This window comes from Aulonocara stuartgranti (assembly GCF_965226115.1).
Source record: "Aulonocara stuartgranti genome assembly, chromosome: 15".
Taxonomy (NCBI): Eukaryota; Metazoa; Chordata; class Actinopteri; order Cichliformes; family Cichlidae; genus Aulonocara; species Aulonocara stuartgranti.
The window spans coordinates 3,100,798-3,113,243 of NC_138951.1; the positions used below are offsets into that span (position 1 = coordinate 3,100,798).

The 12,446-nt window shown below is 43.2% G+C and overlaps 1 protein-coding gene across 1 annotated transcript; it reads left to right on the forward strand.

Annotated features, from left to right (window-relative positions):
* The first annotated feature begins 685 nt into the window (after positions 1 to 685).
* Positions 686 to 11,372, forward strand: ism2b (isthmin 2b). The gene is made up of 6 exons (XM_082505630.1): positions 686 to 1,459; positions 5,019 to 5,270; positions 6,098 to 6,425; positions 8,242 to 8,379; positions 8,500 to 8,568; positions 8,788 to 11,372. The coding sequence occupies exons 1-6, from the start codon at positions 1,349 to 1,351 to the stop codon at positions 9,303 to 9,305; spliced, it is 1,416 nt and encodes a 471-aa protein (XP_082361756.1). The 5' UTR covers positions 686 to 1,348; the 3' UTR covers positions 9,306 to 11,372.
* The last annotated feature ends 1,074 nt before the right edge of the window (positions 11,373 to 12,446 follow it).

Consider the following 12,446-nt stretch of genomic DNA (forward strand, 5'->3'; position numbering starts at 1 on the left):
TAAAGCTGAATAATTCACTTAACAGTGTTGTCAAGCTCATCTTACATTCGAGGGTCATGCTTTGATCTTAAGTAAGGAGGACAAGTAAGAATACCCTTTGTCAGCATAAAGATGTCTAACTTCACATTTTATCTCTGAGATATCTCATTATTAGGACAAAAAGTGCAGTTTCTACATCTCAGTTTACCTATATAAAGATGTAGTAAATGAAATAAATCTGTCACTTTGGGCTTAAATTTGTAAGAAATGTGTAAAATTACAGAGAAGTCTGTGACCTCACTGCCCAGACTGTCCTGTAATTATAAAGAAAGTTTTTGTTAATTTCCTGGGAAATTTCCTATTTTTGTTTGTTTTACCGTGGACACAGTAAAACTAGACATTTCTATGGTATCATTTAATTGCTTATCTGTTACTTCATCATTGTAGTATTAATGTGTGTGTCTTTATCAGGAGGATAAGCTGTAACATTTATGAAAATACAAAAAAAACAATTATTGCCGGGCCTTATATTTGACACTCCTCCCCTAAGCCACTGGTATTCGAGATTGAAGATAATCTCTAACTTTTCCCAGTAACACGTGAGAGCATGTCCGCCTTGTGGCTTGCCGTCTGCAACGCAAACTAAACCTTACCATGTACCTCAGTGCCCAGCGCACCCACCCTCCGCACAGCTGTGAGCAATGAGCATCCTGCCCCCTCCTCCCTCAGCATCAACCCCCCTGAATGCGTGCGTAAAAGGAAAGTTTACCGAAACCGGTTGGCTGGGCGGTGCGCGCGCACACCCTCTCTAGAGCCGGTGGATGAACTTCAGCTGGATAATGGATGAACGCATCAGACAGACAGCTAGCAAAATGCACAGCGTACTATGAACTCCAGATGTCAATGTATTGGAAGTGAGCACCCGCCCACGACGAGTGAGTCACACTCTGAAGTAGCTGAATAAGTGAGCGACAGTGCGGACGGGGAGTTTCTGCGTGGGGTATTTAACTTCTTTCTGGTACTTAAAGCTCCTCCGTCCCGCGGTGTTTATGGAGAAGCGCAGCATCGAGCTCGAGCCGCCACACGGACTGACAGTTGCTGCGCGAGGCGCTGGTGTCAGGAATGGATAGCGCGCGGGATACCTGCGGACGCTCGTGCGCATCTTATTAAAGTTGCGACACTTCTTGATAGACGAGGCTGAAAACTTTTATTTGTCCTGAGCCAAAAGTCGGAGAGAAGAAAACGCGAAAAGGACACAAGCGTTTTTTGTGTTGTTGTTGTAAAGCTGTAATCTAACCTAAAACACACAGTGCACAGTGAAGCACTTTTACCGCCTTTAGGCTTCACGGGAAGCTTTGAAGTGGAGAAGATGAGTCAAGAGGTCCCGAGAAGATTTCAGATGCTGGTTGTGCTCTGGTCAATACTTCTTGTGAGTGTGGTGACAGGGTTACCTACCAGACGCAAGAATATTGCCCACAAAGTAAGTTCTCTTCTCCATTTTTTCCTTTTTCTTTTCCCTTTCTGTGTGTTGGCTTTTTTTGTGGCGTAGAGTTTAGCAACAAGTTAGAAAAAGCCATAGATCACACTTGCCACTGACAGGCAATTAGCTAATGCGTTGGAAGTTTTTGCTGATGGTTGTAAAATGTCTCCTGAGTCCTGTTCCTTTTATTACTACAATAGCTTATAAAATTGTACCAACATAATTTTAAAACTAGAGCACAATAAAATATCAGAAAGTTGGTGCTTAGCTTTAATTTCCCATTCAGCCTCTTGGTAATATAACTGCTTGGTGCAAATTATTTAAGTTATTCACTTTGTTTGCAACATTTAAAATTTATGTTGTGCATTTGTTTGTAATTTTGTTTGCTGAAATTTAAAAATCACAAACACCTTAATGAAATGTTCTCACCCTCTTTTTCCAGGCATTCTTTAATCAACTAAAGAATTTCCACATTAGAAATTTGTTGCCTTCTTTTGTTCCACTGCTCTCTCCATGTATAGTAAGGTTTGCCATCTCTGGGCATTCACTCTGCTAAATCCAAACTCTCTGCACACACACACACACACACACACACACTGTGCGGTGTGTCAAAGGGGAATGTTTGTGTTACACATGGACATATTTGGATATCAAAGTCCGCTTGTGTGTGTTTGTGTCAGGGTTCAGTTTTTGCCTTTGAACTCTCTCCTTCTTGTGTGGCCTCCCATGGATGCCCTATTGGGACTTTCTCTCTCTCTCATCATCTGCCTGATTGATGTCAAAGCAAAAAGACACAAGGAAGGACTCATTAGTGACAAGAAGAAAATAAAAATCTTACTGTGGCTGCTGTGACTGCTCATTTCATTCACCAAAAAGCCAAATGTTGGCGACTCTCTCTGCCTGTGACCCCCTGCATGTGTGAGTGGTGGATGAAGAGGGGAGATTAGCAGAGGAAGACTGCGGGAGGAGGAGGACAAGCTCAGTATGGGTTAGGGTGCCCAGTAAGAAGATGCTTATGTAACCAGAGAAAGGGAAGCCTTAGGCATCTCTCACACTGGAGCTCAGGTCAAGTGTCATTCATCTGATTGTTTACGTTGGCTCTTTTTTGTGTTAATGTGGAATTTCCTGTTTTTGCCTTTACCCCCATGCCTCGGTGGAGAATAGAGGGAGGGGCGTTGTGTTGAAGTGGCCTATTTTCCAGATACTGGGACCTGTTTGCCCTCTTCTGCTTTGTACCCCCACTATACATACCAACTTCCACTACCTCACCCTGATTCTACCAGGCATGCATTTGTTGTCCTCTTTCCATTTACACAAAGATGGTGATCAAAGAGAGTCCATAGTTTATTGTTCTTCTGTAATGGTTTGGAAACAGCCAAGTGCAGGACCCTTTGATATCTGCGGGTGCATAAATCAGGGCTGCCATACTGCATACCCCCCTCCCCCAAACCCCAACCGGATCTTGTCCCTACCCCTCTACTCTGGCTCACCCCATCCAGTCTCCGGACCTCCTCTCCCTAACCTAAATGCGTGTCAGCAGCAACAGTAGCAGTGACAGTAGCCCAACATTCAGTCTTTCCGGGCACTTAAAAGCAGGACGCTGCGGTTTGCCAAAAGGGTGTATTGTCAGGCTGTTTCAAGAAGAAAATCCAGTCCCCAGGCCAGAGCTGAGTACCCCCGGTGCATCATGCAGTGTCCCTGTTAAAACGCACTGCATGCCATCAGCCATGATGCCTTTGATCAGAGGAGCCCCACTACCAAGAGGAGGAGATCACGATCAGAGAGAATGAGGGGGAGGACGAAAGGAGGAGGAGAGTGATATACAGGGCGAAAGAATACAGGATCCAGATGTGTAACAGGACGAGATGAGGAGGGTGTGAAAGTATGCGGTCTCTTTCATGACTCTGGACTTGAGATTTTGTGTGTGTTTGGTTTGTGTAAGCCCGTTATGACCTGTATGGACTAAGGTCAGGTACGGGGATAAACGCAGCAACGTGGGGGTGAATTTTTACCAGTGAAATCTTATATCAGACATGAGATGTAATGTTGAAGATGGTGAATCATTAGATCTGTGTGGGGGGTGTTGCGTGTTGGGGGCACAGCAAGTTGGCGGTCTTCTTTGGCTGACTATGTATTGTAAAGTATAAAATGTTCAGTAAAAATCACATTAAATGTTCATCTAAAAATTCTAAAATCCAGTAAACATAACTGTTTTACATTAGTAATATAAATACAACTGTAATGTTACTCACCGCTACTTATATTCTTACAATTAATGTTAAAATTCTTGCTTAAAAAATGTGCACCATCGCTATTTTCAGTCAACTTTTGTTGTCATTTCTTGTAAGAAAAGTGGCAAATAGTGCAAAGAAAACACCTAAATGTTTCCAGAAAAAAGTATCTGTTTGTCACCACCAGCTTACACATATTTGAGGAGGGCTCACCTTTATCCATCATTTATCATCCCCGACAGGCACCGCCTCCTAACCAGCTTTATGTGTTCACATTCTTGGATTTGACTGACTACATAAGTTCTTTATGGGATGATCACAGGCGGTCCCTGAAAAGTCTGCCCTGTTCTCGAGGCCATAACCATAAATCATGAACTGACTGGTCATTCATTAAAGCGTTTCTTCTGCTCTTTAGCCCACCGACTGCCACTGTTGTGCTGAGCGTACCACAAACTGGCACAGGTCCAATCTGAAATTCTTGTCAAATCATATGTTTGGGCCAGTTAGCTCTTTCACAGGATGACAAAAACATGAACGAATGGCAGACAAGGGTTCATTAGGGGTTTTTGTTTTTTTCCTCTTTACCAGTGACTGTCATGAAACAGTCATGTGTCCTATTAGATTTAAAACAGACTAAGCAAAAAACAGCATCTCATTTTAGAGACTGCATTCTACATTTGGTACATGTTTCCGCAACTACCCACTATTATAATGTCACCTCTAATCACCATTAATCTCGGAGATCAGCGATTCTTCCTGCCGGCCTTCCTTCTCAGTAACTGTAAAACCTGAAAGGTCAAATTAAGCAGTGGCAGTAGCGGCGGCAGCACAGCAGGTTCAGACACACTCGCATCAGCCCAGGGGTCCCACGCCTCCCAGGCCCTCTCATTAAAGCTAAAAGCGGATCTCTCTCTGGCACAGGACCCTCTTTGTCCACGGCCTGGATGGCATGACTGTTGTGGGAAAAAAAAAAAAGAAAACGAACCGAAGGCTGGGTGATGACTTGGCTGGTTAGTGGATGCCCAGGGGCCTTTTGGAATTGCTTACCAAGCTGCAAAGCGGTGGATGGTGTAAAGGCTTTCTTCCTGAAAACTGAACACTAATTGTTTTTAGACCCTTCAGTAAGCCACTATTAATAATAGATCTTTCTTTCTGCAACCAGCCCTTAAGCAGCACACACTGGTGGTGTCTGCAAACTTTGTCACCTTGCAAGCAGAATCGCACCTTAAGAGTTTTTCTGTCAAGTGTTCTTTTGGTTAGTTTCTTAAATTATTCCAGTAGATAACTTGTGCTCACTGTAACCTGCATTTACCTGTTCTTTCCGTCAGGCTCATGGCCAGTCAATTCATAGTGGTGGTGTCCAGTTTGCCTCTGAGGCTTTGGAGCAGCAGAACCAGGTTCAGAGTCTGCTGCCTGAGCCCCACAGCCACCAGAGGAGGTGGTCTCACCCCCAGCACCGCTCCCTTGGTGTTCTTCCACAACCTGAGCCTGAGGAGGAGACCAAACCTTTTATACTGGATCTGAAGAACTTTCCAGACCTGGCCAAAGCTGACATTAACTCACAGAACCCCAACATACAGGTTAGTAGGGACAAGGGAGTCACGTGATATTACCTCTGTGTTATATGTCTAGAGGCTAAAAGGAAACCCTTTAATGTCTACAACAAACAGATGAAGACACAGATTTAGTCTTTTCTATGATCTCTGCAGGCACTTATCTTCTCCTGTTTGGTCAGAGTATTCAGAATGCGAGACATAGTTTTACCAATCTGCTGTACATCAATATAAGTACAGAGACATTTGATTTCCGAGGAGATTTTATGTAACATAGACCTACAAGACCTACCCTAGGCCGAGGATAACAGCAAGAATATACCCAGCTATACTGAAATGACCATAGTACTCGATCGTCAAGCTACTTTCTAACTATTCATTTTACAACAATTACAGAAACATAGCTTTTCTCTTTAGTCTCACTGCTGTCTGGTCTTTACATCAGCTGAAGTGGGCCCTTGGAAGTACTGTGAATCTGGGATGAGTCATATCGAGGTAATGAGAGGTAGTTATCCAGAATAAAGGTTCGCATTCTCTCCCTGAGAGGATCGTTTAGTTGACTGAGTGCTCATGCTTACGTCTGACTGGCTTACTTAGATCCGGAGAGCGGGTTTCCTGACTAAAATACCCTTCCAAGGATTTGACATGGTTGATTTCTTAAGAAGAGTTGTAAGTCAAGCACTAAAGCTGCAAAAAGTATATGCTGTACTTTTTCATAACCGCAAAGCAGATTTATTGTAGCGATATTGAACATTTCAGATGGATAATATTTGATTATCTTTCATTGACTCCAAATAATTCATTTAAGCGTTGTTCATGCTGTGATATCAGTGACACTCTCTTATTTTACTCAGGTGACCATTGAAGTAGTCGATGATCCTCAAATGGAAGTGGAGATGGACCTTGCCAAGGAAAAAGATTGGCTACCTTCCTCTTCCTCCTCCCCCTCATCCACAGTAGATTTGCTCGGAGGCAAGAAGCTTTTCTGGCCCCTGTTTTGGAGTTACACCGATTCCAGCGAGGACAGCAACAGCCGGTCGGGCATGGAGGAAACTGGCGAAGAAGAGGAGGAGGAAGATTACTCTTTGGATTACGGTAGTGAGGAGCCCTTACCCAGCGGAGTAGGCGGGGACTGGGATACTCACTGGAACGAAGGCTGGGATCCAATACAGAGTTACTATGGTAGGTTTTGCAAAGTGGTGCACTCTCTGTGTGTAACTAAGGCCGTATAAACACAACTGTTTCTGTTTCCCAAAGGAAAAAAAGGCTTAAAAATGAACCTTTGGACACTAAATAGCTCAGTAAATCATATTGAAAGCGATGAAGATGGTCCTGAAGTAGAGCTGGAGAAAGAAGTGTAGCTTAGAAAGACTGCATGTTAACTGTAGTCACAGAGATCCAAACAATGCTAGCAAGTGAGGCTGCATGAGCACTTGAATATGAGGACATTGTGGGTTATGGGTACTTTGAAGTTGACACTGGTTGTGCTGGTCGCAGAGGCCTGCCTTTTGAAGATGGGTCTGATGCTTTTGCTAATGGCAGCGTGAGGCCGGCACTGTTCCCTGGGACAAAACAGCCCTCTGCTTGTAGACAATTAGAGGGCAGATTGGGAACAGAGAATGACAGCGGCCATTTGTCCGGCCCTTTCATCTTTCCCTGGGACCCCTCGGGCCCCCCTCAGACCCTGATGGTCCTCAGTACCCTCGGCGGCTTGGCCTTTTGAGCGAGTTCAAGAATTTCGGGGTGCTTTAAAGGATCCACATAACTAGTGTTGTGTCTCAGCTTGCACAGACAATTTGTTCAGTTGTAAAAATAGTAAATAGTGCGAGATGAGAAGAGGTCAGATTTGTACAGTGAATGAAAAGCAAATTAATTCAGTGCACAGCCATAGACTCACCACAGCATGAAAGTTTTAGTCGTCAAAGGTTTTCCCATAGATACAAATTTGTGCACAATTAATCTATTTGTGTTTTTGAACAGTTATGAAGGTTGACGCTGCACAAAACTCCTCTGTTTTATTGTAATGCAGTAACAGGTGCTTAAAACTAGGTTTTACTGTAACGCTTTTCCTCTGTCCTTTATATCGGTATATAGGCTCCATCTGTTTAACTGTTGTGCGTATAGACGAGCGAGCAAAGGCAACAATGCCTATAAAGTGGTCACATCTAAAGGCTTGGTGAACATAAATCAAGGATGTCTGCCTTAGCTTCTTCTATAATTAAGACTCTCCTGAGACCTCATTCCTGTATGGCCACATGGCGAGTTGGCAGCGCCCACGAAGTAAAATTGGGTGCTCGCTACACCCAAGCTGGTATTTCTGCACCCACCTCGCCTTTAATCAAGAATGACTTGTTTTCAGTGTTATTAACACCACAAGGAAGCATGGCGCGGAGGCGGACAGCCACAGCACAGCTTTTCTCTCTTTAATTTTACTGAAGCCTTCTTAAAAAGAACATGGGTTTGCATGGGAAAGGTTAGACCAGGAGAAAATTGGGCTGAGGCAGTCAGGAAAGTTTGAAAGCTCATTTTGGATTTTTTAGCCTGTCGAAGTGCGTGTTTAGTTCATAGCAACACAAAACGGTGTTATTGTATTTTGCCGGTTCTTCCTCTTGTGCTTGTAATTATTTATCAACACTTCGAAGCTGCTTCCAATTAGCTCCACCTATTACAAAAGGAAGGTGCAGAGCTGCTATTCTAATCTTCTCATCACCTCTCGTAATCTCTACGACACTTTTCCCATTGTGTAAATTCTCTTGTGCTTTAATCTTAATAGGCTTTTTCTTGTTTGTGTGGAATAGGTTTTGATCAGTAGGAAATGAGTTCACAGAAAATGCTTACATTTTCAGTCTCTGATGCGCTGATGAAAGCCACAAGGCTGAAACACGTTTGCATGTTTGTGTGCGTAAGAGCAAATAAATGTCTGAAGTTAAAATCTGTTAAGCACTACTTGTGTACCTTTGGGTTCCTGACACTGATGTTTACATTTTCTCTTCCACAGAGAAAGACATAGATGATTGGACACCCTGGTCTCCCTGTTCAGTGACATGTGGACATGGTGAGAGGAAGAGGACCAAGTCCTGTGGGTACTCCTGTACTCTGACAGAAGCTTCTAAATGTGACCTGGAGCCCTGCCCGGGTAATATTTTACTTCCAAGCATATTTTACTTTAACACGTGCATTAAATATTCAGATTTTTATTCTGATTTGCAGGGCTTTTTTTTTTCACTAATCGGCTAATCTATCCCTCTCTATGTAGGTGATGTCAACACTGTGGTAGAGCCTTTCCCTTTCGAAATGGAAAATGGCACAGAGCCTTTTGGAACAGGTGAGTGTTTATTCGGGAAGTTTTCCATAACCGTAAAAAAGGTTTCTCAATCAGATATATACTGGAACTGGATCTAGATTAGGCTTACTCAGTAGTGTAAAGCAGATGTATACAGATGCAAGTATAGGATTCAGACTTGACTCCATGGTGTCTGTTCATCTGTTCATGCTCTCAGCAGTGGCAGAGATTAATGCAGTGTTGCTGTCTTCTTTCCAACAGATGTAGACAGCTGTGAGAAATGGCTCAATTGTAAGAGCGAGTTCCTGCAGAGGTACCTCCATCAGGTTTTGTCTGAGCTGCCCAACTGCCCCTGCTCCTACCCTTTCGAAGCCGCGTACACTGTGGTCAGTGTCTATGATGACGCTCACGGACGGCCGTTCCGCTGGCACGATGCCAGCGGCTCCAAGGAGCGCCTGGACATCTACAAGCCTTCAGCGCGCAGCTGCATCCGCTCGGCACTGTCCAGTGACTCGACTACCCTTGCGGCACAGCACTGTTGTTACGACGACCGCGGGAGGCTGATCACACGAGGAAAAGGCGCAGGCACGCCGAACCTGATTAGCACCGAGTTTTCGCCCGAGCTGCACTTCAAAGTGGATGTGCTGCCTTGGATTCTGTGCAAGGGAGACTGGAGTCGCTTCCATGCGGTGCGACCACCCAACAATGGACTGAGTTGCCCAGAAAACCCCCACGAGGACGTGTTCATGAATGAACTCGAAGAGGCCAGGGAGTACTGAAGGACCACAGCCAAAACTACCACTTCACTCAGAGAGTCAGAGGGCCCAATCCTAATTTGAGGGGAGGTAGCCTACCTTAAAAGTCATGAAATATTACATCAAAGCCACCTATAAATAATTAAATAGACATGACTTGAAGGAAATTTACAGGTTAGGAGTTTTGCGGAGGTTTAGGAATATTGGTGAAGTCTGGTTTCCTCAAGTTAGGATTTGGCACATTATCCTTATATCGGCCTCAACCAAGCTGAACTAAAACAAAAAATACATTGTTGTCTCATCACTTGCCAACCTGTTACACATCTGGCATGACACCAAGCTCTTTCTCTTTATATCCAGTACTCTCTCCTGGGTGTGTGTAAGCATGATGTCTGCCTACTGGCTTTTTTGATGCTATCTTTGAGCGCTTGTGATTGACAACACCAACATTAAGGAAACATCCTGATCATGCTTATTGTAGATTTTACATGAGGAAATATAATGAATATGAGCTTGATTGATTGATGGAACAAGCACATGGCTTGGACAGTCCAGGTGATAACTAACTATGCTGCTACAGTATAAAATCCTTCAGGTTTTACAAAGGCATTATAAAGTGGAACAAGACATTAGTTTCACAGGACACATTCATTCAGCCAGTCCTCTGAGTTACTTAACTGAAGTAGGAGGTTATTGAGAAATTTGAGGTCTCAGCCAGACAACTAAGCTAAAAGGATTTGGAACATTCATTTGCAAGTGCTTAGTTTGCTAGAGAGAATGATGCTATTAGTCTTCAGGTAGAGACTATAAAAGAACAGAACATTTGATTTCAAATGCTATTTCACACCGATTGATTTCAAGTGTTTCCACACATTTTCTTTCATTGCCAGGAAGTATATGTGATCTGGGTGCCAAAGAGCTAAAACAGAAGTCTGACTGTTGGTGCCTGTGTAAATCCCACCTCCGTATCTCCACGCAATGTGGGGAAAACATTACGTTCTTTTAGATTGTGTCTCTGCTATCTTCTCAGGGGGGGACTAGCTGACCATCACAACAAATTTGCTCATTTACCTCGACAGCGGAGCACTATTGGATCTTGTACAGTCTTGTGGGTAAAGATTAGTAGAGGAGTGTTGGGTGTGTAATCAATAATTGCTGAACAGATGATGCTTTAGTGCAGTTGGAGTCCTTTGATCCCTGTTGTTGATGAATTGTGTGGTTTGTTGTTTAAGGTCTTTGAGTTTATGTACAGTGCTTGATTGGATAGAAAGGACATCGCTTCTCAAATAAACATCCCTGAGAGGTCATTCAGGTAGCGACCCATAAACAGGCTGACGCAGGATACTGGTAATAGTCTCTTACCGTTATATGGTGTGTGTTCAAGTGTGTGGCTTAAGAGTGTTAAGTGTGGCTCGTGAGATTGATCAAGCGACTGTTTAACCGCTCTCAGAATATATTTTGGCTTTGTAGCTACAGAGGTTTTTAAACACTGCACATCACTTAAACAATCCTCACTCCTATAACAGCCTATCAAATGACCTCGTGTGCCACTTGTCCTTTCTATCCAGTCTAATTCTATGGATGTCTGCTCCAAACCTTTATCTTTTCAGGAAGTCTGCATCCAGATGCATTTTTGCAATCATGCATTTGCATTTTGGTATCACCAATTCTAAAGAAAAGGCACTTTACTTTTGCCATTTGTTGATGAGAGTGTTATTGTGAAGGGAAACTCGCCAGAAATGCTGCATTGTTATATGAAGGTGCATATATACGTATAACTGTTCTGTTGAGAAAAGCATGACCTTTTTGTGACTTCTGAATCTAGTATTACATATATGGTGTTGTACAGTATTTATTTGTCTGTTCTTGTTTTTTAAGTTTGCTGAAGCTTTGAAATGACTCTACTCTCATCATGGTGCACTAGTAAGACTGAATAATGAAGGCACCCATTAACTAAAGGGAAACCTCCTGCCTCATATCACTACATGAAACAACAACAGGTGTCTGTGTTTTATTCTGTTCTACTGCAGTACTCTATAAATATGTTGCAATTATACTGAAGAAATATATATATAAAGACCTTGCATTCATCATCTGACTCTTGTGGTGTTTCTTTTTCCACTCTTTAGGTACTGTGTAGTAGAGCCAAGCTGAATGCTTTAAAAACATGAGCAGCCTGAGACTGCACGCCTCCGCCAAGGCTGAAATTTCCCTCAACAACATGCATGAATTGAATCCCTGTATCCAGACAGTCATGTGGATCTGGATCAGCTTGTGATATAGCAATATAAAGAGGATGTCTGTCACTTCTAGTCATTTCTATTCCATATGCATTTGGAAAGAAATGATTCTGAATGTGCAGTTTTTTCCTATCTAGCAATGGTAAACAATCCTTTAAAAAATTCCTGGATGCTAATCCAGATCCGTACTGACACTTCTAGGGGCGCCAAGGCCTACGAGGGGGACTTGAACCCAACAAACTGAATGTGAGGAGAACAGTATGTAAGAGTTCAACAATATGTTACTAATGCCTGGAGTGGATACAGTTTTATATCTAAAATTAAGAAAAAGAAAAAAAAAACTACCGGTATGTAGGTTACAGGCTTAGTCCAAAACATGTGAAGGATACACTCACCCAACAACTTTATTAGGTACACCTTGCTGGTAGTGGACCCCCTTTTCCCTTCAGATCTACCTTCATTCTTTGCGACAAAGACGCAACAACGTCCTTGACACATTCCTCAAAGACTTTGGTCTATAGTGCCATAACAGCATCGCAGAGGTGCTGCAGATTTGAAATCTACAGCCAAGAATCCCCCCCACACACACACACATTACACCACCACTGGAGAGGCAAGATCGATCCATGCTTAAATTCTGATGCTACCATCTGAATATCTCAGCAGAAAATCAAGACTCATCACACTATTCTTCCAGTCATTTATTGCCCAATTTTGGTGAGCCTATGTGAGCTCAGTTTCTCATTCTTAGTTCAGGGAAGACACTTGGTGTGGTCCAATCTGCTCCAAGGTTCGACACGTTGTGTGTTCAGACATGCTCTTCTGCATACCTTGGTAGCAGAGGTTCCCAAAGTGTGGGAGGGGGGCGTGGTATGAAAAGAAAAGAAAAAAAAAGAGCGCTCGGACACTGCTAGCATAATGGACA